Source organism: Magallana gigas, chromosome 7 (assembly GCF_963853765.1).
Source record: "Magallana gigas chromosome 7, xbMagGiga1.1, whole genome shotgun sequence".
NCBI classification, from domain to species: Eukaryota; Metazoa; Mollusca; class Bivalvia; order Ostreida; family Ostreidae; genus Magallana; species Magallana gigas.
Genome location: NC_088859.1, coordinates 12492376 through 12519219, shown reverse-complemented (window position 1 = coordinate 12519219; position 26844 = coordinate 12492376). Strand labels below are relative to the sequence as shown.

The window sequence follows — 26844 nt, the reverse complement described above, 5'->3', positions numbered from 1 at the left end:
ACGGATGTCATTTCTAGGTAGTTTCGTATGATTGATACAGACCTTGAATGAGGTCACCCTGTGAAGGCCGTCATTTTTTCTGTTGAGCAGACGGCATTTCCTAATGATATCATTTACAAGGTAAGTATCACTGCACGTATATTGTGAAATTGTACCTGAAAACTATTTTAATCATTTCATTGCAACTAAAGTAATGTCATGCAGTGCACTTCTGCTGTCACGCAATAAAAAGTCAGCAAAGTAGAAGATAGACCTGAAAATACAGAGGTGGATCTAATTGTGTTGATACCATGTTCTCCTGACTTTTAAAGATTAGGGAATCATTATTGAATTGATATGATTGTGTGCATAACTTTAAAAGGTTGTATGACATGAGTTTAGTTATGTAGTCAGCCAGAAAGTTAATTAATGCTATTGTTTATCACTACATGCATGTGTTGTCTTCACTTTAAGGTCATGTACATGTAGCTTACATTCGTGTTCCATAATCTAGGTCAAAGCCTTTTAAATTCTGAACATGCTGATTTGTCAGCAACAAACAGGTGAAAAGTGCATAAAAACTATGGTGTCAGCAGATATACTCATTCTAAAGACAAAGAGACAGTAATAATAATGTTTGATCTCAAATGATAAATGCACAAATCATATATATCAAGTATTAAATATAGATGATAATTAATTAATAGAAATTAAAAGCTTTCTGTCAGGTATATAAAATTCATGTTAAAAGAATAAAATTATTGGGCAACAGTGTTAAGATAATGCTAGCCAACAGCAGTTTGCTATTAATATTTAAAGTGAAATAACTTCAAAATTTTGTAATTTTAAATGGTACTCTTTTGAGATTATATATTAATAAATTTCAAAATCTTCAGTATTATGAATATGGTAAAAATTGATGAAAGAAAATGTGGCACATGTTATTATACAGATATCCATTTGTTGATTAAATTTGGGTAATTAGTCAAAGTTAATAATTCGATCAGACGTGCATATATTGACAGAAACACTTAATATTGGTAATGTTAAATGCACATGAATATTGATATGATATGGTCAAAAGATATATATAATGAAGAGGAAATTCATAGGCTAGCAATGGTGGAGTTCAAAAGATTTATTAAATTGCCAGGTATATTTTAGTTTTTAAAAGTTACATATTAGTTTTATAATTATGAAAATTATAGTCTAATTGATATCTGCTTGTGGTATACTTTTCCAGCTTCCACCAAGTTGCAATTAAAGGGACTTGGACACGATTTGAGATCAACAATTTTATTTTTATTTTTTATGTATAAAATGGTTTATTTGTGCATTTTAAATGATTGACCAAAATATTAAATGTTAAAGTCAAGTTACAAGCGAGATACAGAAGTAAGAATTGATAGTTATGTAAACAAAGCTCGAGTCTTATAGATGTTTACAAAAAATGTAATGTAGAGAATTACCATTTCTTAGACAAAATGACATGTAAATTCAATTTCAACTAATTCAATATCTTCTTAAATACTATTATCAACAAAAGAAAGTTACATTTGATTGAAATTTACACTAATACAACGAATATGTTTAAATGACAATATTCGAGCTTTGTTTACGGTACAAAACAAAGAATTATGATCTCTGTATCTTACTTATAACTTGATATTTGAGTTTTAAATTTTGACATAGCATTATGAACTTCTATATTTATCAGTATGAACATTGAAACTGGAAAAACAAAATTTGAAATTTTTAAGTCAAATCGTGTCCAAGTCCCTTTAACATATATAGCTTTTATTGGGATTGATGCACATGATAAAATACATGTGAAACTTTACAATTTCGATATCATATTACAATACTTTTGAGGGAGAGAGTTGAATGAACGGTTGATTTTGTTATCTTTACCAGGAGTGAGATCAAAAACTTGTTTAACAATAAACTACTCATTGTATTCCAAAAGGTTAATTTATGCTTACTGAATCATTAATCTTTAAGGCTGTTATCTCTTTCTATAACTATATAATCATTGTTAGATAGTAATAAAAAACCTTAAAGAAAGGTCAACATACTAGAAGTTCATCAGTGTATGTGAATACTGAATAAACTTGATCCTTGTATTGGCGACATTTACTTTGAGTGTTATATATCTTATGATTTGGTTTGATTTTAGAGTGCACAGAAAACCATGCTTACCAAGCAGATCAGAGTTCTGACCCTGAATGGAGGCGAGAACAGGGAGACAACTCTTTATCGCTTACAGAAAGGTAAGCACGAGTAAAGATTGAACACAGATATTTTAATGTAGCATTGTAGGTATGCAGTAAGTAAGCAAGGGTAGAGACTAGAGAGACAGAAATGGTTACACGTTAAGTTAGGAAGCTGAGAGAGGGATCTTATAAATTACAGAAATTTAAGGTATATAGTAAAGGTACATAAAGGTCGGAGGAGGTAAAACAGTCAGGGAGAAAAAACTTTATAGGCTTACAGAAAGAGATGCAAGCTTGAAAAAGCAGAAAAGATACTTGAAAGTTAGAAGAGATAGAACAGGAAGATGATTGTACAACTTTATGGAGGAAAATTAGAGAAAGTTTAGCATTGGTGGGAAATAGAAAAAAAGGTAGGAAGCAGGGAGACAACTCTTCATAGGTTCCTTAAAGGTTATCAGCTGCAAGGAGACAGAAAAGGTACTGGTACCTAAAGGTCTGAGAAGATAGAACAGTCAGAGAGACAACTGTTTATATGTTACAGAAAGGTAAGAGAAGGATTTAGAAACAGAAAAGATACATAAAGGAAGCAGGGATAAAACTCATAATAGGATGCAGGAAGGTCTTCCCAGAAAATGGGAGATAAATATATATAGTTACAGAAAACTCATAATAGGTTGCAGGAAGGTCTTTCCAGAAAATGGGAGATAAACATATATAGTTACAGAAATTCAAAGTGCATGATCATAAACTATATGCCTTTCACCTTGATCATGCATACATGTATATGTATTCTACAAGGAACAATGTTAATAATCATCAATTTATACAATGCTTTGGCATCTTCTTCCTCTTTGATATAATGCAAATGAACAGCTGTCTATTTGTGAATCAGCAGTTGTATGAAGAGCATTGCATGATACCCTTTGATATTTGCAGCCATAAATTTTCAGTAAAATCGATAAATTCACGTTGGTCTTGTTGTAGGATGGATCCTGAGATTTAATCTGGGACCTTCACTCTTTGTGAGTCCTGTCAGAATATTCTGTAATCACCCAACAAAGAAAAATGAGCCTTTTGATCGAAACAAGTACACAGAACTGAAATGGAACAGCCCCAGTGGTTCCAAGGTGGACCGTCATGATCTGTTTGCGGAGGTTCAGATCCACACTGCTGGCTCCTTCAACTACTACTTTACAGCAGATGGAAGGTAACTAGTCCCCCTAATATAGTGACATAATGTCACTCTACATGCACTTTAATACTCACCGTTTTTTACTTTTAAGTTTATTTGAAAAGAATTAACTGATTTTCTCCTAACTTTTAGATTTTAGGTACAGGAAAATTTTCCCCTGTAAAAATTGTAATAGTTCTCTGTTTTTTAGCTATCAAGTTGTGAAGTGGTTTCACTCCTGAGTTCTGACAGGATTGTGAACATTTATTATTTATTTCCTCTTTATGAAAATCAAAAATACCTTCTTATTTTTTACTAAGTCTAGCCTTGGTCCTTAAATAGTAATTTTAACATTTAGCAATTATGCGAAGAGTGATTATGTTACAAAGGAATACTGTAACATTCAGACAAATAGCTGCATGAAGATATTTACAACTACCATATCTCTTCCTCTCAGAGCATTAGATGGCCGTGGGATTTATTTAATCTGAATGTGTACTCAATGTCTGATGATATTTTACATTTGTGATCCTATATGCATATAAAGAGGATAGCTGACTATGCAGAACTAGCTGTGATATATGCTATCTGTATATTGATCAAGGAATCAAAGGCTTTATATTTTTATATTCTTCAGACATCTCTGTGATTTTTATTACAGTCTATAAAATTCAGTATTTTTTCTCGTGTCTGCTAGTCTTAGGACGTATTCAAATAAATCCTCTGTAAATTGAAGATTCTCAAACGAGGACAATATATAGTGCTAACTACGACTCAGAATGTTCTTGTTTATGAATGTACCGGTAGTTGCTGATTATATGCTAGTTCAAGGTCATGTGGAAAAAATTGTCTGTAAAGTAATATCTTGCTAGGTAATTGCAACGAGGTTTGTAACAATCTTTGATAAGTGCAGTCACTGAAAATCTCCTTTTCTCAACAATCCAAACATCCATCTATTCCATAACCTTTTTTTATTTTATAGTCATAGTTTTCTTTATATATATACTGATGCAAGATGCAAAAATTGTTTTTCCTCATAAATAAGAGAGAGATTATCATTTCAAGTTTTTGAAGAAAAAAAATTCTTTGGAGCAGTATACTATGATTTTTTGATTACAAAAAAATAGACATTAAATCAACTGACTAATCATTGTTATTCACGAAGGGAGCCACCGGAAAGGTGAGTGTACAGCTAGATTTCTGTGTTGTCACCAATGTGTGTATTTTGCTTGTCAGACTCACAACCTGTTATAAATTTAACAAAACTTTAAGCTTTTAAGAATTGGGATTTGCTTTTATGCTCTGACAGCTAAGAAACCTCCCCCCCCCCCCCCTAAAATGGACTATCTGGACAATTCATAATAATTTCCTAATTATATTTCCCTTTTTTTTTTTTTTTTTTAATTTTCTAACGGTCTTCTAGGTGACTTGTCCATTTCATTATTTTGTGAACCAGGATGGTAGTAGTAGTACACTCAACTTCCTCATGGTGATTTGTCATCTAGCAATTAACGATCAAACTTCCTGATTACCTGTTTGTCATGAGCAGTGTATAGCTTGGTTTGGGTACACTATATTAAAATTTCAAAAGAGCAAGAGGATATAAAATTTATATAATTATTGCTAGTGGCAGTGCTTTGAATTAATCTCATTAAACTTTATGGGTTTGATGAAGAGTTTTACATGTACGTTTATGATAAAAAATGATGGTTTTTGGGCATTATGATGATTGATCTTCATAAGAAGTGAACTGTTCTCATAATGTATGGCCAAATGAAAATTGAGTTTCAAAAGCTCATTGATATTGTTTGACATGATTCATTACCGATATATGAGAAGAAGCTTATTTGCACTTTTTATCGATAAAATACTGGTGCATTAATTGCGTCACCACCTTAATTGTACCAGTTAGAGTTGCAACATAAGTAATTTTTTCTAGTTGATTGTGGAGTATTATTTTGTTTACTGATAAAAATGTCAATAGAGAAAGTATTTCATCAATTCTGATGGCTAAAAATCTTTTTAACAAATAGACATCATGTTAGTCATTAGAGCTTGTGGTTCTTGTTAAAGGATCTGATGGTGACACAATCATTTCTGGTGATGTAAAGGCTGGTTGATGATGAACTTGTTTACATCACATTGCTTTTGTATCTCATAACATGTCATAGTCAAGATAATGTAATTTGATAAGGTTCTCACCAGCTACATGTGTAGTACAAAAGTATAAAACCACACATGAAGGGTAGGTAGGGTGGTTTTTGTAGATTTTGTTTTCTTTTAATTGAGCTGAACTTTCAAGTTAGCTAGCTAGCTGATAAAAATCTGTTGTCTGCACAGTTGTAAGTGTTGTTATCTTTCATATTTTCTTCTGAATCGAACCACTGGGCCAATATTAAACCAAACTTTGCACAATGTATTCTTTGTAGTATGCTTTCTGGTTTGTCTATTGTTCATGACATTGTGAAGAGACAACCCCCCTTCCAAGGAAAGAAAGCAACAAAATAATGTAAATATGGTCGGTTAAAAAACAGTTTACGTAAGTTTAATTCTTTTTATGTGATATTTAAGCTTCAATCTATGACCCCTGGAGGTCAAAATTGAGCCAAAGTTGGCATGTCACGTTCAAAGTTAATTTTCTACAAAAATAATTTAATCAAACTACCAGTGATCTATAGAATGTGTAGAAGTTTGGTCATATCAGGAATCCTAGGTAGTGGTCAGAAAGAATTTTTGTAGAAACAAATATATATAAATAAAAATCCAAAATTTTACATTTAAATTAAATTTATACAATGTTGAAAATCTCATATTCCTTGATAATTGAAGCAAGCTGATCTGAAAGAGTTTCAAATTTGTTCACACAGTGATACTTTTATCAGAGAAGGGCTACAATGGGGGTTCAAATTAATTTTTAAGTTGAAGTGATATGGATAGTTACTCTTTGAAAGAAATAATTAATTAAGGCTTCCGTTTGTAAAATGAATAGATGCAAGCAAGTTTTAAGAGTTACTTTTGAAAGTCTGATAAATTAATGACATTAGCATATCAATTTTTTTAGCTCACCTGAGCTGAAACCTCAAGTGAGCTTTGAAGCTTTTTTTATTACAATAATCATTGATTATGCCCCTGTCATAATATTATATGGTTTTTTTTAAAGTTGAATTAACATGTACCTACAAACATGCGCTATATTCAGTTAATGCTACACATGTATATATAAGTAAACGATATGCTATGACATATACCAATATATACAAATAACCTTATTAAAACTAAAATTCTTTTAACATGCCTGTATTTTGACATGTATATTATGGTATTACGGGTCCATGCCCAGGTTTGATCTTAAGTTGATGTATCATAGGGAAAAAATGTGTACCGGGTATATACCTTAATGTTTTTAAACTATGGTATGTCTTGATAATATTTTGCAGAATGTGAGGCCTTGGTCCATCAAATCTGGTCTTGCAATAGGTCATTATGTTGTACTTTTGGATTTCATTGACTTTTTAGTCATATCTTTCAAGCTTTTGCCATCAATTATGCCAACTTGAATATACATCAAGCTAATGTAGTTTCAGACTAGCTTATTGATAGACAAGTACCTTTCAATGGCACACTTTATCATATAGCAATATACCTGGTAAGCAAGGTCTTTTTTTCTAATTTGCACCATGAAATAGACTTTTCAAGGAAGTTCATTTGAGCTAAAGACTTCACTGGGTGTTAATGATCAAAATTGTCGGTGTTTTTATTTATTTTTTTTATTTCCTTTAGAACCATATATCCCATTTCACAAAATTTGATTTAAAAAAAAAACCCTTGCTTTCAAGTTTGTTAAACAGAAAGGTCATACCCCTTTTCAAGGGTATATGATAATAAGGGAATAAATTGAATGAAAATAGGATGAATGCTTAAAAAATCATCTCTAGAACAAAATGGACATTAATAAGTTTTGTCATAATTTTTTTAACTGGGGTAAGTTCAAATTTGTTCAAGCCTTGATCATTTAGGATCATAAACAGGAATTTGTTCTTGGTTTAAACAACCTAATATTTTTCAATAGATAGTCAGTAACAAATCTAATGAGTATGTTACCTGATGAGATCACAATGCTCAGATCAGTGATGTAGTCCGCAGGCCTCTTTATTTTTGGTTTGTTTTAAAATTTAGAACCATTTTAACAAAACTTAAGGTATAATGTCACTATCTAGGCTAGGCCTCAAACAAGAAAATGACACTGTACTTAAGTGACTGATTTATAAAATGTACCGTGTTATAAAATCAGACAAATGTTTATTTCTGAGCCAGTGACCCTTACTGAAGATTCCTAATGAAATGCGAGGAATTAATTTCCATGTAAAATCACAAGAAGCAACCCTAGCAGATTTTAAAATCTTGCTTTATTTTATAGACAGTTTTGAACGTAGGGAAATTATAACCTAAAAATGGTGATCATGATTTTATATTTTTTGGATTTGATACAAAACAGTGGAATCGTGAAATTAAGTACTCTCGTAAAATAAGTAATTTACAGTACTCATACAATCAATCAAATAGATAGGTCTACCAGTACAAAAATTGCTGTTTTACACAACTGCCCAAAATTCATAGTATTTTAAAAAATAGTTTAATTCAATTAGCAGTAGTGAATCTAAAATAGCTAGAGGAACTTTGTAGAATCATAAATGATCTTATTTGAAAGTCTCTGTGTCCAAGTCAGTAATTTTGCTATTTTTTACATTTGTTTCATTGATAGTAAAGACAGGCAGCATGCTGACGGTGAAGGGTACTTTTTGGTGGACCCCATCCTCTCCCTGTCTACAAATGATAACCCCAGTGAGGAGGCAGATGATGATGAGGAAGTGGAAGAGCTCTGCTTGGACAGCATCCAGTGTCAGACAGTCATCGCCAAACTCCTGGGTCCCCTCCCGGAGTGGGAGGGGAGGCTCAAAGTGTCCTATGAGACCGGCTACAACATGATCCACTTCACCCCCATCCAAGAACTGGGTCAGTCTAACTCGGCTTACTCTATTCGGAATCAGCTGTGTCTGAATCCAAGTTTTAATACAAAGGACAAGAAGTACGGTTACGACGACGTGGAGAAACTTGTTAATGAAATGGTTGTTAACTGGAAGACTCTGTCACTGACCGATCTGGTGCTAAATCACACAGCCAATGATTCACCCTGGCTACAGGAGCATCCAGAGTGTGGCTACAATCTAGTCAACTCTCCGCATCTCAAGCCAGCATTCTTAGTAGATCGGATTCTGCTGCACTTCAGTTTAGATATTGGAGATGGGAAATATGAAGCCAAGGGCATTCCTGATACAATTGACAAAATGGAACACCTAGAGGTACTGTACATGTATTGGATTTTACATGTATTCCAAAAAATCATCAAATGAAGAAATGCATGTAGCTGAGATTCAATCTTTTCTTTTCTATATCAGCTAGTGTACATGTAATATTGGTTTATATCAGCTACAGTTTGAAGTTGATTTTTATTTCATCACAGGCAATCAGAAGAGTTTTACATGAAGAACTTTTACCTCACTACAAATTGCATGAATTCTTCACCATGGACATTGAAATAATTTTGAGAGACTTCAAAAGAGCAATTGAAGGTAGCTATAGTTCAAATCGAATATAATGTCATTATATTAAGGTAAAACGAACTATTAATTGTTAGTTTCTCAGGCTATAATTTTCAATTATAATGCATCAGGCAGGGATTTTATGTTATTGCATAATAGATACATGTATTTTTAAAGGAAAAAAAGCTTTAAAATTCAGAATTTGAATTACCGTATTGTCCTTTGATTATAGCAATATAGAATTAAACAGTGTGGCAGCAATGTTCATAAAGAGGCTTGGACTTTGAAATAAAACATTGAATTACATCAATTAATGCTAGCTATCTATTTGAAAAGATGTATGAATTGCCTTTGCATTGATAGAGGCCAGACCTATTGTATCGTCGAGACCTCAGCTAGATCTGATACAGGACCCGCAGTACAGGAGGAACAAGAGTACCGTGGACATGAACACCGCCCTCCACCTGTACAACACAGACAAGTACACACTCATTTATACCCACTCACACCTCTAACAAATATTGTCCCATTTCAGATTGCTCTTACCGGTATATTTATGTGGGAAGAGACAAAGGGTTGTAAATTGATATTTTGAATAACCTCTTATAGACAACTACTAAAACTGGAAAGGGGAAATGGGGCAAAAAATGGAAAAAATATAAATATGTGTCATGGTGCTAAGATGCTTTGGTGCAATGTGATGACAATTTATAATGAAAGTGACCAGCTTCAACTCTACAAGTTACCGTAATGTCGCGTGTATAACACGCACTTTTTTTTCAGCCAAAATTTGATCAAAAGTGGGGGGTGCGTGTTATACATAGGACCAAAATTGTACCCCATTTTTTCAAGCCGTGATTCTTGATACCACGGGAGTAGTGACTGCCGATATAACGTGTTATGCAAATTGAATGAGTGTATACTAAATTTACTGCATCAGAAATACCTTATTCTTAATTTTTTCCCCCATGTATTGAAATATTTATCCTCTCTTAACACTATTTCTTGCATCAAACAAGTTTAAATATCGCCAGTGTATTCGCCATTACGTAAGCAGCCACCTGTTGACTCGGCGCGTGGTCAATGTTTGTTTAACAATTTCCGGTGTCAGAAGCATGCACCTCTCTGGTGTCGGACTTCACAGGGTGTTTTCAAGTGCATGGAGATAAGCAATTATTCTGATTTTATTAAACTTAATTACTTTGTGTCCCGTTATGCAGTTAAACGTTATTGCTTTACATAGACACTGCTAAAATTACATCGATCATTTGTACGACTTGATAATGACGATATACGACATACGAACGTTTCTTCACAATGTTTATTAAAACAACAATCATAGGGTTTGACTATAATTAATCAATTAAATAATTTCTGGTTTATGTCTGCAAACATTATTACTTTTAAGCACTAAGCTCGGTTGCCGTTCTTCTCTACGTATGATGATCTTCTACTTCTCCGATGTTGTAAGAAACTCTTTACGAAGTGTCAAATGATATTTGATACCGCCCATGTAAATCGTACCGTCCTTTTTAATTAAAAGTGTAAGAACTTTGACTCTAATATCGCTTAGGCCATGTTCCGATCACGAAATTACAGTAATTACGCTTGGGTTAAAAAATCATTATTAAACATCGATAGTTATTTGGGAAAATGGCGGCCGTCGATTTTCATCGTCTGTGCTATGTTCCAATCTCAAAATTAAAGAAATTGCGCATGGATTATAAAATTAACATGAAACATCGATAGTTTGGGGGAAAATGGCGGCCGTTGATTTTACCATTTTTTGGGTGCGTGTTATACATAGGACCTGCTGTTTTTTCGCCATTTTTTGGTCAACTTTAGGGGTGCGTATTATACACGAGTGCGTATTATACACGAGACATTACGGTAATATAGTTAAATGATAAAGACATTTGAATTATTACAATATGAAATTGAATGACCATTTATCTGTTATCACATAAAGGAAGGCCTTGTGGGTGTTCTTTTTTTAGACCTGGGGTATCCAGTAGGGCAGAGCGTATCCAAAGATGTTGTGCTGACTTTAAGGCTAAACTGGAAGATTTAAACAGACACAAAATGGCTGAAGTACAGGACCACCTAAACACAGCGGTGTCTAACTTTGTGGCCAATGTTAAATACAGATTTGTTGATGGTCATGGCCCAAGAATTGGAAAAGTTTCCGCAAAGGAACCTCTCATGTGGAAGTATGATTATTAATAAATTACATTTATTTATACTACATTTATTCATACACATGTATATGTGCATGTAAATTGCAAGGATTTGTATGTACATGTAGATTATCAGTTGCAGAGTATTACAGAGTTGATTTCCTAAATTGCACTGAAATTCAACCAATATTGATATTGTATAATTGAATTCGTAAATATTAAATATACTGTAAAATGTACAAAATTTTCAGTTACTTTGTACAACCTAAATCATACGATGGTACTTTGGCTGCTGAGGAAGTGAACATGGATGGGGATTCTGGGAAACTTATCATGGCCGTCAATGGTTGGGTGATGGGAGACGATCCCCTTAGGAACTTTGCTGATCCAGGTAGATTTATTTAACTGCTAAGTTTATATGAAGTGCGTGCCAATGTACAATCTGTAGAAAATCACCATGCTAAATAGAACATGTCCCTGATTAACAGACAGGTATGTGTACCTGAGACGAGAGCTGATTCCGTGGGGAGACAGCTGTAAGCTGAGGTTCGGCAAGGAGCCCAAGGACTGTCCGTATCTGTGGCAGCACATGAAGGATTACACAGAGAAAACAGTCAAAGTGTTCCATGGAGTGAGATTAGACAACTGTCACAGTACTCCCATTCATGTGGCAGAGGTAGGAGTTCAGTCAACCACTTGAACATGCATGCTTTTAGGGTGTATCAATTAGAAATCCTTTTCTTATAAGATTGATAGTTTAATATTTGTTATTTTCTGCTTACTTTAACATAGATAGATGGCATTAATGAATGTTCATGAATTGATAGATAGTAGTACATGTAAAAGTAAATGGTTTGCTGCCTCAGTGTGACCATTTTTTGTTTTGTTTAGTACATGCTGGATGCTGCTCGTAAGATCAGGCCAGACCTGTATGTGGTAGCCGAGCTGTTCACAGGGAGTGAGTGTGTGGATAACATCTTTATGAACAAATTAGGAATCAACTCTCTAATACGAGGTAAGAATATTAACATGTTTGAAATTTTATGTACTTTTATTTTAAGGTGAGATATAACATGTACAGTTAAACATGGTTACAGCAAACACAAAAATGGAATCATGCTTCTTTCCCCTGATCTTAACATTGTATGATAAACTTACAAGATGTGATGAAGTAAGTTTACATAAAATCAAAATCGCTCATCCCATATGCTTCACCATAAGTGTGTTTTACTGTACATGTAAAAGCCTTCTTTGTACAATTCCTTACTAAATTGAAATCTTTTACTGTGACTAGAGGCTTTAAGTGCCAATGACTGCCAGGACCAGGGGAGACTGGTGTACAAGTACGGGGGTACATCTGTGGGGTCCTTCATCCAGCCCAGGGTCCAGCCCTTACTTCCTACCACCGCCCACGCCTTGTTCTTTGATCAGACCCACGACAATGAAAGCCCGGTCGAGGTTTGTTAATACAGTCATCCACTGTGAGCAGTGTGTTACACTATCAGTTTTGAACATAAAAAATTCATAATGTATAGAAAAAGTACAGTAATAGCAAACCAGTTCTATGAAATTTATTGATACTGCCAGGTTTTTTGTCTGTGAAATGAACATTCATTGCACTTTCTCTCATAGAAAAGAAGCCCGTATGACTCATTTCCATCATCAGCCATTGTGGCCATGGCTTGTTGTGCAACAGGCAGCAATCGTGGATATGATCAGCTGGTTCCTCACCATGTAAGATCAAAATGGCCAGGAGTTAATTTAGAATTGATAAACATTACTTATAGAAGTGTTAATTGTCCATTACAAAACAGCTCATATTTCTTGACAATTTTGGGAAAAATTAATAAATTTAAAGAATTGTAAACAGAAGTCTGGTTTTTTTTTCAGATTCATGTTGTAAATGAGGAGAGGTTATACATGTCCTGGGCAACTTGGGATCTTCCAGAGCCTCCGTTCATGAATGACAAGTTTGGAATCACAGCAGGGAAAAAGATCCTAAATCAACTCCATTACCAGCTTGGTGTGACAGGGTTTTCTGAGGTACATGTTTTTCCATTAATTAGTGTTTATTGTTATACTGTGGGAAAACGGTTAATATTTCCTATCAATATACCATATACGAATTTGCTTTGTTGTAATTTCAATTCATCATTACTCTCTGTTTCACTTAACACGTGTACATGTATTTGTACAGTAAGACTCATGTTGGCAAAACTATCATTCACCTATTTAATAGCAGAAAAATATTACAAAATTACCACATTATGATTTACTTTGATTTGTAGGTGTATGTTGATCAGCTATCCCATGATACCGTAGCAATAACTCGACACAATCCTATTAATCATGACTCCTATGTTATGGTAGCTCGAACAGCATTTCATCATCCCCATAATCCTAAAGAAACTGGCTACATCAGACCTCTAACTTTAGATGGTAAGGACGTTTTCATTATATCTGTAGTATGCATATAACATCACTGTCATATAAAATTTATGTGTACAATGGCAGGTGGTTTAATTGTTTCATTTTATGCTGTATGAACAAAGGATATCGTAGTATTTGAAGCAAATATATACATGAATGAGTTTTGAGATTTATTTTGTGAAATGATACTTACCCGAAACATAATTTATAATGCCTTGTAATTAAAAACTGATGATGTTTGTTTACAGGAGATATCACAGAAATAGTATTTGAGGCCAAGTTCAGCATGACAGATGGATACAAGTATGAGAAGAACCCCAAATACATCAATGGTCTGCCCAACTACTACCTGGACATCAGGGAGAACCTGAGCCCTGAGGCTAGTGGTCTGATTAAGGTCCGGAAGCAGGGGGATTCCTCCATAGTGGACTTCCATACCTTCACCCCTGGATGTGTGGTTGTTGTCAAGTAGGTCATAATATTTTATAATAAAATTACAATGTATCTTAAGTAATGAAATTAAAGTTTCCAAAATGTTTACCGGTAATATTGTTACAGTGTCAAATACAGCAAAACATGCATATAACGAAGTGCCAGGGATGGTCGATATTGCTTAAATGTTGTTAACGTAATTCGTTTTACCCGTCAAGTTAACAACATGTAATTAAGTCGTCGGGAATGAAAATTTCACTGTAAGCGTCAATTCATTATAAGCATGTTTGCTGTAACAATCTTCTACTGTATACATTCACCTTAAATGATAACACCACTTATTCTGTTTGTAATCTGAGTTTTTCTAAAACACAGTTAACTGTTTTGATAACAACAAGTTTATGGTTAACAGACAGGTCCTGCCCACCAGAGCCAAGAACGCTATTTTGAAGATTCGGCGAGGAGTGAGCCAGTTTGGCTACCTGATGAGATCCTACAGCGGTAGGACCATGTTTGACGAGTCGTTTGACAAGAGTAACTTCCATGCCATTGTCAGTAAACTCACCCTCTCTGACATGAATATTGTACTGTACCGGTGTGATTCTGAGGAGAAGGCTGATGGAAATGGATTCGGAGCGTACGACATCCCTGGTCACGGTCCAATGGTTTATTGTGGATTAAGAGGTAGGTCAGCATACATGTAGGCAGGTGGCTACAAAACTTTTGAACGTACCTGGTATTTTTTATGAAAGGTGCATATAACCATTATGATTTATACAAGTACTTAGTTGCAAGAAAAGAAATCATTGTGCATGGACATGTACATGTATAAGAGATCTGAAATTTTTTAGGACTAATGGCTGTTTTGGCGCACGTTCGCCCAAACAATGACTTAGGACATCCACTATGTAATAATTTGAGAGAAGGCAACTGGTTATCAGATTATGTTGCCAAGAGGCTGCAAGTTCATCCAACTACCAAAGATGTGAGTACAAACATTATTGTTCACAAGTACAATTACATGTTCTATCATAAGGAAATAGATTATCATAAGGAATAAGGAAAGTGTCAAGTACTGGTACAAAATATGCATTTGAAGATTTGAAGAATGTAAGCTGTCCATATCTTTCAGCTCGGTCAATGGTTTGAAGGAGTGTTGGGACATCTGAAAGACATTCCTAGATTCCTGGTGCCATGTTATTTTGATACAGTGATCACCGGAGCATATGTTGTGCTGAGAGATCAAGCCATGAAGCTGATGTCAGAGTAAGATCAAGTTTTTTTTGGGATTAGATGGGGTTTTTTGTCTAAGATGCAATTATGTGTAGCATGGTGACAAGGTACCTGTAGTGGTTTGAATGAATTTTGCGCAAGACACTTGGTCAAAGTCTTTGTAAAGTAGGGCTGTGCTATAACCTAGCTCTCTAGACACGCTCGATAATTAATATAAATACTGGATGTAATGACAAATATTGATACAGAAATGGAGTGAAATGAATTAGGGCCATTAGAATTTCATTGGATTTATAATGAATGTTGAATGTTTATGTATACATGTTTTAAAAGAAGTGTTGATGAGCAGCATTCTCATATGTATTTATTCATTCAGCACTTTATTATGTCTTATATTTTGGAGAAAAAAAATGGAGATTCAGTTCAGATATAAGGAATCATTCTTTGAGTATTATGAGATTTGATCACTCCCCGACCAAAATTATCACCTCATAATATTCAAAGAATGATTCCTTATTACTTATATTTATATAATTTTGTACGATTAAATATTTAAATATAAATAAATTAAGTAAACCCTGCTGGCGCCTCAATTTGGCGTTATTTGAAGTTATGGGTTTTGTAGTACAAAATCGAAACATAGTGTTATCACAGGCAAAGACACTGGAAAATGTAAATATATGTGGTATGAACAACATGTAATATTTCACAATTTATGTATGCTTCATTTTCAGATTCATTCAGGATGGTTCCACATTTGTCCACATGTTGTCCTTGGGAAGTCTTCAGTTTTGTGGATTTGTCAAGAATGCAAAACTTCCTAAGCTGTCAGAGTTTGTCAAATCAACAACCCCCAAAGTGGATGTAGACCATCCACTGTCACTGGCTGCCGGTAAGGACCTAGAGAAACCAATAAAACATATCTATGTGCCGTCGTAGGCATCAACATGATGTTTTGTTTTCTTTGTCTTTGTAGGTTTTCCCCATTTTGCTAGTGGGTACATGAGGAACTGGGGTCGAGACACATTTATTGCCATCAGAGGTTTACTGTTGTTGCCTGGTCGATTCTGTGATGCTAAGTATGCTTGTTTTATGCAATTTAACAGCTAAGTCATCCATTTGATTTATAATTAGGGCCCCGCAAGGATTTGCGGGTGCCCTATAGTAATCACTCTGTCCGTCCGTCCTTCTGTCTGTCCGTCTGTCACTCTTCCGTCCACAAATTTCCTGTTTTTTTCTAATAACTTTTTTTATGGTTGCCCAATCAAGTTCAAATTTGGTATGGTAGTTCAGTAGGCAGAAATACATATTTTGATGCTAAGTTTGGTTCTCTATGTCTTCTGGTTTGGAGCTGGGGTGATGGGGTAGATTCCTAACTATGCATAAGAATGAATGGGCAAAGAGAGATAACTGCTGAGAATGAATGGGCAAAGAGAGATAACTGCTGAGAATGTTACCATTGTATACATGGAAGGCTGTGCAATATTTGTCCTTTGGGATTAATTAACCTTCCACAGGAAGAAAATCCTAAGCTTTATCTTTATCTGTCATATTGAGATTAATTACTGCACTGCCTGTGTCTGCAAATGAACTTTGTTTTGAAGTTAAGGTCAATTTTGAATGATGTGTAGTATTGTGTACATTCTTTGAAATATGGATTTAAAATATAATATTCATATTTTGTTTTGGTTAAAATACCGTACACAATGATTTATGATCATTTTCTTGAATTCTAAAATCAAGATATATATTAAGATATCCTTTTTCACTATTTTATTTTTTGATTATTTATTTTATTTTTTTTCTGCCTTAATGCTGTTAATTTTAACAGGTAATCAGATAAAAACCCCATTCTGTCATTTCTGAAAAAAAAAATCTTATTGTAAATTTAGAAGAAAAGGATGAGAGAGCAGAACAATTAATCCCCTGGGATTAATTATCTTGCCTGCTGCAGAATATTTAGAGGCTTATCTCTATCTGTCCTATCGAGATTAATTAACATCTTTGTCTGCACTCATGTTTGTTTTGAAGCAAATTAAACTCTCATTCCATGAGCTGCACCCTAATATTTTTACCCCTCAGTTTCAAGGATGGTATTTGATAAAGAATATATTTCATTCTAGTCCAAATACTTATATTCTGTAAAATAAAAAAAATATATGAATTACAATAAATAAATTTTTTTTTTTTAATTAGATATCAGTTTTTTTATTCTTTTTTTTTCTTTTTTAATGGATGTTTTGGTGTTGTGGTGTTGTTTTATCCCCTCACTAAGGCTCAAGAAAAAAACACTTTAATTGTTGAATGAAAATCATATCCAACTACAAATCACGAGATCCTATATATTCCGGCTCTTTACATCTTCTGCCGGGCATTTATTTTTCATCATTGTTAATATTAAGAGGATGGAATTCTAAGTTTTTTTCACCTCTCTATATTAATTGTCATAGCGGGGCCCTTCCTGACTGGTCAGTTTTCTAGTTACAATAGTGCTCCTTACTCTGATGAGAACTTGGCTCTATAAATGTAACATCTTTTTTGAAAACCTCTGAGGTATTAAAGACTTGACTTTTTTTTTTCTTTGATATCTAGATGTTAATGCTTCCGCTTAACTGTTAGGATTTCTAATTGATAAAGATATTTTTGTTTATTCCCCCGTGCCTTTTTTCAGGTTGATAATACTGGCATATGGGGGCTGTTTGCGGCATGGGTTGATTCCTAATTTACTGAACGAGGGAAGTGGTGCAAGGTACAACTGTCGGGATGCGGTGTGGTGGTGGTTCCAGGCCATTCAGGACTACTGCAAGTTCAAGGGCACCGATATACTGAAGGAGAAAGTGGCTCGTCTCTATCCAAGTGATGACTCAACCGTTCACCAACCGGGAGAATATGCAAGTTGATATTTTACACTTGTCCAATACAGAAAATAAGAAAATTAGGTTTGAGGTTGCAGTTTTTCCATGGAGACATAGATTTTCATGGATTTGAAAGTGTAGATGGTTATTCTTGATATCAGTGCAGATCTCCCCAAAACTGATTTGATTTTGCATTTTTCTCCCTCCATCAATCCCTTCCTCTAAAATTGCAGTTGCCATGTTATTATAAACATTTTCAGACCAGTAATGTTGGCTGTTTAAAGTTTTATATTTAACAGTTATTATACATTTTCAGGATCAGCCTCTTTATGAAGTCATGCAAGAAGCTTTACAGAGGCATGCGGAGGGGCTGAAGTACAGAGAAAGAAATGCAGGCACTCAAATTGATGACCAAATGAAGGATGAAGGTATGGTAATTGATCATGATGGGAAAAAAAACCATGTACATTATACCTGAATGCATGACTGTATGATGCATTTTATCTTATTTGTATGTGAATAATTATATTCAAGACAAATTATATTAATTAACAATTGATTAAATTATAGATAAAGAATAAAATAATTTCAGTAAAATTATTCTGCTGTTGCTATACTTGTATGAGTAAAATATTTTAAAAGAAATAGCCAACTTATATATATACTGTAGGAACTGATCATAATAACATATTATGCATGAATAGATGGAGTTTTCAGATATAAAGAAGAGTCATGATATGCACATACATGCTGAAAGTGTATTTAAAAAACTTAACCCTTAACCAAAGCTTGATTGTATGAATGAATTTTTAATAATGTTCCTTTTCAGGGTTCAATAATGAGATAGGAGTGGACTGGGAGACAGGTTTTGTGTTTGGAGGTAATGAACATAACTGTGGAACCTGGATGGACAAAATGGGGAGTTCAGCCAAAGCCGGAAATAAAGGCAAACCAGCTACTCCCAGGTAAAGAACTTATAGATTACATTTGAATTATCAAAACAAAATTTAATGTCAAAATTAATCATAGAGTAAAAATATGAACCAGCAGATTTAAAAAATATATATTTTTCCAATCTTAGAACTTCTTATAGACAAAATAGTACATACTGTAGATTCCTTATTTTTGTATCAAAATGCAAGAAAATAAAATTGCGTATGTGGAACTTTTATCCTAACCTTTTACCGGTATAGTTCTCAAGTCTCAGAAAATACTGAAAAAGCAAAATTTTAAAAGCATAAGGGGTGCTCCTTGCAATTTTACGCGGATGTTCATTCCTCGCGTTTAATTAAGAATCTACAGTATAGTTACAATTTGCAAAGAGGAATTCTCTAAAATATTGAAAACATGGGCCCTGGGTCAAGGCTGATAGAACTTTCCCTCCTCAAACTGTTTTTGCATGAATACTGCCTTGTGTTTGGCCTTATTCATTTATGTGAAAATGTGAACTCTATCAATGTTATTACTGTTTATTCATTCTGTTGAACTTAATAGCTTGGGCCTACCAGTATGTAATGAATTTATTCATAATCATGAAATCTTATTTCTTATTGGTAGGAGTGGTTCTGCAGTGGAGCTGGTAGGATTAAGTATGTCTGCACTGACTTGGTTGGAAAAGCTAGCAGCCCAGAAGGTCTACCCTTATGATGAAGTGTCTGCCATTAAGAATGGTAGGTTACATGCATTTGTGCACAACCTGTCCAAAAGTGTACCGCATGTATAGATGAACATAGATATTAAATTTTGTATTAAATATTAAAATAACCCCGTAAATATTGTTTTGATAATTGGACTTTTTCAGGAGTTTCTACTAAAGTAACATTCAAAGAATGGTGTGCTCTTATAAAAAGCAACTTTGAAAAACATTTCTGGATCAATGTGGACCAAGAAGCGGAATATGAGCCACACCCAGAATTGATAAATCGACGAGGAATTTATAAGGACTCCTTCTTTGCCAAACCATTCTGGGCAGATTTCCAACTTAGGCCTAACTTCCCGATTGCAATGATTGTGGTATGTGTAAAACATCATTTGGAGCTTATTTTATAAATGAATAGGAATCAAAGATTAGATTTAGTATTCTCATGTAAGTATCTGTAAGTCTATATCAATCTGTTAAGCTTTTGTTACCTACATAGTATTTCAAAATACATTATAGTATGTAAATATTTATGGACTTTGCCTGGCCAAAAAGATCCAGCAACCCTGAAATTCAGTTTTAAATGCACTACTTTAGGCTCCCCAGCTGTTTACCCCTGAACATGCATGGATTGCCCTAACACAGGCCGAGGAGGTACTGCTGGGTTCATTGGGCATGAAGACACTAGATCCCAGGTCAGTGCTTGCTCATTGTGTACATTCATGGTACATCGCAGGTATTTTTTTACTGTACTTAACCTGGGTAATAGTATTACTGTACTTTTAATTTAGTTCAAAATGGCTTAAGGTAGTCCATCCATGACTATCATATTTCATATCTTATAGATTTCAAGTTTGATCACAAAAATTTCAGTGTGATTTTAAGGGTTTTATTAAATAATAAAGATTCACCTTTGAAATTAAACAAAAAATGAATATTAACAAATTTATCATATGATGAGGTTAACATTAAAGTATATGGGAAAAATGCATTTTTTAAATATATTTCTTTAGTACAAGTAATTTTCTCACACTTCTCTTGGTAAAAAATTGCAAATGCTTTCCCTTTCTTCGAATATGCTAAAATGATTCATAATTAACCATACATATTTTCAGAAAATGACTTTATTAAATTTTCCGAAAGGGCAGACAACTCTTTAAAAAAGTTTTAAGTGCAAAAAGTTCATTTAATTGACTACATTCATACTCCCGAGTTTGGTGTGTGTCGGCCTCATAATAACTTTAAAATACATAGTTGATGTAGTATAGATCAATCAAAATTGTTAAATTTGCCTTAGTTATGGATGGACTACCTTAACATACAAACATTAGAACATGCTTAAAATGAAGTGCCAGGGACAGGTGGGTTTGCTTTGTAAGCATAATTAGTTATATCCGTCAAGTTTTTCAACATGTAATAAAGTCACGGGGAATGAAAGTCATTTTACTGTATGCTTCAATTCATTATAAGTGTGTTAGCTATAACCGTATTTTACTGTACAATGAACATGTACTGGTAATTTCAATGCTTGTATTATAAACAAACAAATATTGATGTTGTAAATTTTTTTGTTAAACTTGTAGGGATTGGGCATATGTTGGAGACTATGACAATTCAAATGACTCTAGCGATCCAAAGGTTGCTCATGGATTCAATTATCATAATGGGCCAGTAAGTATCAATTGTGAAATTGACTAAAAGGTAGTTATTGAAATTTTGTAAAAACTAAATGAACAGATGCATAGCACATGTTGATTCATGAATTACATCACTACCTTATCTAAACCATCATGCAGGAATGGATATGGCCAATAGGATATTTTCTGAGAGCAAAACTATATTATGCTAAAGCATTGGAACCCAAGAAGAAGGGACTTCTGAAGAGCACCATCAGCTTCATCAAGACCAGACTGACTTCTCACTACGCTCATGTCATGGATTCTCCGTGGCAGTCTCTCCCAGAGTTAACTAATTCCAATGGCCAGGTCAGTACTGTGTGACTTGTATGGTACAGTGTAGACATTCAGATCAGTCTAGTTCATTGTTCTGTGGGATTTTACCTTAAAGTATCAACCCATGTAGCATTTATTAAAATGTTGATTTTTAACATTTTTGTTTGGATGTTTTATTGGAATTATTTGAGAGAAGCATGAAAGTTATTGGCTACACTGTGTGGTACTTACTTTTATATTGTCATCATCATGTATAACTGTGGAATCATTAAAAAAAAAATTTGGGGGGGGGGGGGGCAAATTTTGGTGCATTGCCAGTATTTTAGAGGTTTGTTGGAATGCGACATATTTCGTATATGTATTCACTGCTATATGAAAAATAAATATACATGTACATGTAAATAAAATTTCTTAATATGTTGATGACCAATGAAAATTAGTGGGTGATAGGAACCACAAATATCAATGACTTTACAGTATCATATTATAGGTAAATATTATTGACACTGTGAGATGGCTTTTACTTTCAGTTCTGTGCCAGTAGCTGCCCCGCCCAGGCCTGGAGTGTGGCCTGTGTACTGGAGGTGTTGTATGATCTGGAGGAGGTGGGACTGGTGGACGATATCGCACCCCGCCGCAACTCAGCTGACCTCTCCCAGCAAACTGTGCTTGTTTAGAGGTCCTTTCTCAACAAACGGTGCTTGTTCAGAGGACCTCTCTCAACAAACTGTGCTTGTTTAGAGGTCCTTTCCCAATAAACTTTGCTTGTTCGAATGACAGTCAATGACGGTTTGTTTAAATCACAGAAAAAAGGATCTGATTTTTAACCCTGTATGCTGTTTTTGCACATTTTATAATTCTGTGATATGTGGGTCTGTGCTTTTAATGTGAAAGTTTGATGTTTTTTAGATAAATTATCCAGAAGTAATTTGTAATTGTACACAATATGTAGTAATGAAGTACATGTAGAAGTACATGTATAAGGCTGAAGAAAGTTGAGGTCACTTCAGTTTGATGTGTTAAGTGTTTATTGTATGCAAAGTATACATGTATGGTATAGACATTGCAGCTGGGGAATTGGAATAATTAAATTAAAAGAATGTACTTTTAAAAGATATACATATATATTTGCATGTAAGCAGCCATGTATTACCAGTAGTTATTTAAATCAAAATAACATGGATGTAATTGTACGTTTACATTGGAATGACAGTAAAGAGGCCAGTACAATTACCTGGTACACTGTATAATTACCAGGTACACTGTATCCTAGTATAATGTACTGTGTACATGTAGGTCATTATTTGCTGGTGAATTATGAAGAAATTCCACTTGATTTATAAAATACAAATTGCCATTCTAATTACCATAAATATTTGGTTAAATCATCAGACATATGATGATTTAGATTAGTAATGCATGTACATGTAGAGTAAAATTTAATCTCAAGGTAATGCACACATTTTTTCTGAAAATGCTCCATGTTTTCCATGTTGGTTGAATGCAATATGTACATGTACTGCTTTCATTTTTCTTCTCTGCGAGTTCAGCATTGTACTAATCTTTGAGAAAGAGTCCAAGCTGTGGTGTTTTAATATGTCAGTTTTATCCATAAGTTCCAGTACATGTATATTGTGGTGTAGATCCTGTGATAATAAAGACACTGCAGTTTTAAGATATTTTAACTAGCTTTTACATAAAAAATACAATCAGCCTTTTAGTAGTTTTTGTGTATTTTTTCTTGGGCAGTATACAGTACCAATCAGACCCAACCTAACACCAGAGTAAACCCCAACTAAACCCCGGGTTTACCATGTTTACTGTCTGGGTTTACTTGGGGTTGACTCTGGGTTTACTTTTTGAAATTTTGGGTCCACTTTGGGTTTACTCGGGGTTTACTTTGAAATTGCTTTTGAGGTCAACTGTATACACTGAAGTGTGAAGCAGACAAGTATTTTATCTTACCATACTACTAGCTGCCTGTAATTCCTACCCTTTGTATATTCCGAATACACAGCGTCTGCTTTCAGGTGTATACTTCTGACTGGGTTTACTCTCTGTGTCCACTCTGGGTTTACTTTGGGTTTACTCTGGGTCCACTCTAGTAAACCCGAAGTAAACCCAGGGTTTAGTTGGGGTTTACTTTCTGTTTGGTTGGGTCTGATCGGTACTGTATTCATAGCAAGTTCATTGTAATCCTTATAATCACTCTGATCATTATTCTACAACACATGATTTACACGATTGGTGGACCAAACATCATTTGCATGCAAACAAGTCATTCTTGGAATTTGCACATTCATGAAGCAAAATGGGTGAGGGGCTGAAATTTATAGATTCTTTATATCAACTTTAACAAGTAGCTCGATCTGTATCATAGATGTGTAAAAATAAGACATTCAAAAGAAATTCTCTACTTAGTTTTTTGCACTTCTAATGATAAAAATGAGATTAAAATAATGTATAAAATAGGGGGAAAACAAGAACAAGAGGCCCAGGGGCCACATCACTCACCTGAGCAACAATAGCCTTAACTAATCAAATTAGAATTACTGTATCGAAATCAAAATATCTTGACAACTAAGTATAGTAGTTCTTGCTAAAAAAATATTTAAATCTGCCAATTTTTATCCACATATTTTTTTTTGGTAAATACCTAGAACCTTTTGTTGTACCTGTAAGAAGATAAATACCCCCCCCCCCCCCCCCTGTTTTGTGGCCCCACTTTTCTCTAGGGAATCATGGTTTCATCAAACTTTAATCTGCACAACCGAGCTTTCACACAAGTTACTGCTTTTTGGACTGAAAACTTGCCCAGAATATTTTTAAAGATTTTCTCTATATATTCCTATGTGAAAATTCATCCCGCCATTGTGGCCCCGCCCTACCCCCAGGGACTATGATTTAGCAAACTTGAATTTACACAACCTGCGGATGCCTTGAAGCTTTTCTGGCCTAATCGTTTTTAAAAAGAAGATTTTTAAAGATTTTCTCTATATATTCCTATGTAAATATCCATCCCCCACTGTGGCCTCCCCCCACCCAAGGGGACTAATACTTAAACAAACTTAAATCTATACTATCTGAGGATGCTTCCACTAAAATTTGAGCTTTCTATGTCTAATATTTTTTAAAAGAAGAATTTTAAAGATTTTCTATATATATTCCTATGTAAAAATTTATCCCCCATAGTGGCCCTGCCCTACCCCCTGGAAACATGATTTGAACAAACTTGAATCTACACTACCTTTCTCTTGATATTTATATGTAAAACTTGATCCCCCCATTGTGGCCCCACCCTACCCCCGAAGACCATGATTTGAACAAACTTGAATCTACACTATCTGAGGATGCCTCAACACAAGTTTAAGGTTCCTCGACACACCAAAATTTTATTTTATGGATCGATAGAGATTCTTTTTTGAAACATGATTCCACAAAACAGAGATCAATATCGGCTTTCAGTTATTTTATACGAATTTTTTTGTATTTTTTCAGTGAAATAGGAAAAACTGTTTCGCAGACAAACAAAATATATTAGAGCTTAAAACTTGTTGTCAATTAATGTGTAATATAATTATAAATAAATTCATGCCAAAGATCGTTTGGTCAAGTGTTTAATTTTTTAATTAAAAAAATATTTCTGAAAATCAAAATTGTAATTCTTTAATATCTTTTTTATCTATGGATAAAATTTTAAAAATAACATATAGTCACATAAATTATTTACTAAACAATGATATTTTACAAAGAAATTGAAATGAAAATGCGAAATTTTGGAAAAATTGCTATTTATCAAATTTGAACCGATCCCGATTGAAAAAAAACTGATCCCGATCAGAATTATTTTAAAATTGAAATTTTACAAATAAACTGCATTTTTTTCTAAGTACTTGATATAAATTATAAAGTTAGTAAATGACAAAACCATTTTACAGCTAAACAACCTGAAATTTTTGCAAAATTCTGATTCATTCTAACTTTATGTGATTTCGTTCGGGATCAGTTTAATTACAATCGGGATCGGTTCGATTTTAAAATTTTCCATTTACACTTTAATTTCACTATTTGGTTTCAATTTCTTGTTGAAATATGATTGTACAGCAATTGTTAAATGCGAGTAACAGTTTATCTGCAGTTTTTATCCATAGATTTAAAAAATATCTACAATCCTTTTTTTCATTTTCATAAATATTTTTTTTACAAAAATATTTCAAAGTTTATCTGGCCGTTTTTGATATGTATTTATAGATAATTGTATTGTGCATTAATTGATAACAAATATTTAGCTCTAATATATCTTGTTCGCAGCTAAAACGATGTTTCCGGTTTCTATAAAAAAAATACCAAAAAATTCATATAAAATAATCAGAGGCCGATATAGGTGTCATTTTTGAATAATCATTTTTCAAAGATAATTCTTCATCGATCCATCAAATAATGCATTGGTGTGTCGAGCCACCTTAAGCTTTTCTGGCCTAATAGTTTTTGAGAAGAAGATTTTTCAAGATTTTCTCTATACATTCATATGTAAAAATCTATTCCCCCATTGTGGCCCCACCCTACCCATGGGGACCATGATTCGAACAAACTTGAATCTACATTACCTGAGGATGCTTCCATACAAATTACAGCTTTTCTGACCAAATACTTTTTGAGAAGAAGATTTTTGAAAAATACCAACAAATTTTCAATAATTCTAAATAATCTCCCCTTTAAAGAGGGCGTGACCCTTCATTTGAACAAACTTGAATCCCTTTCATCCAGTGATGCTTAAAATTTACAACAGTGACAACGACGACAGACAACGGACAAATTTTGATTAGAAAAGCTCACTTAAGCTTTTAGCGCAGGTGAGCTAAAAACCATTAAATGTGTGCGCATTGTGGTTAAAGCACAAATGTTATACCCAATTCAAGCTACCAATTTCACAGGCTATTTGCAATATTAGGGCTTTGATTTTTCTCAACCTTCAGCTGTTAGTTGCACATAAATATGCTGGCTAGAGGTATGAAATAATTTTAAAAATAAACTACATGTAAATAATACATGTCATGTTAAACTGAATCACCAATTTTATTACTGTAAACCAACTTTAATTTGTGAGCGAGAAATTTTCGCGAGGTTAGCGAAAAGTCTCGTCTTCGCGAATATTTCTCGCTG

General features: G+C 33.9%; 1 protein-coding gene across 1 annotated transcript; it reads left to right on the top strand.

Moving 5' to 3' along the window:
• On the top strand, positions 1-23396 carry LOC105323132 (glycogen debranching enzyme). Its single transcript, XM_034457822.2, has 29 exons — positions 1-120; positions 2156-2249; positions 3177-3399; positions 8126-8723; positions 8885-8993; positions 9327-9444; positions 10961-11173; positions 11392-11531; positions 11629-11816; positions 12032-12155; positions 12435-12598; positions 12773-12874; positions 13031-13183; positions 13429-13579; positions 13819-14038; positions 14415-14686; positions 14854-14987; positions 15135-15268; positions 15970-16127; positions 16212-16314; positions 17907-18126; positions 18407-18518; positions 18920-19055; positions 19648-19760; positions 19892-20103; positions 20327-20424; positions 21313-21400; positions 21526-21714; positions 22212-23396. Exons 2-29 carry the CDS (start codon positions 2171-2173, stop codon positions 22356-22358), a joined length of 4698 nt encoding a protein of 1565 aa, XP_034313713.2. The 5' UTR covers positions 1-120; positions 2156-2170; the 3' UTR covers positions 22359-23396.
• Positions 23397-26844: the final 3448 nt, after the last annotated feature.

Excerpts from the sequence above, each read along its gene's own strand:
- LOC105323132 (XM_034457822.2), top strand. The coding sequence starts at position 2,171 with ATGCTTACCAAGCAGATCAGAGTTCTGACCCTGAATGGAGGCGAGAAC. Across the intron at positions 11,532-11,628 it reads TAGGAACTTTGCTGATCCAG|ACAGGTATGTGTACCTGAGA; the intron begins GTAGATTTATTT and ends CCTGATTAACAG. Across the intron at positions 13,184-13,428 it reads GTGTGACAGGGTTTTCTGAG|GTGTATGTTGATCAGCTATC; the intron begins GTACATGTTTTT and ends TTTGATTTGTAG.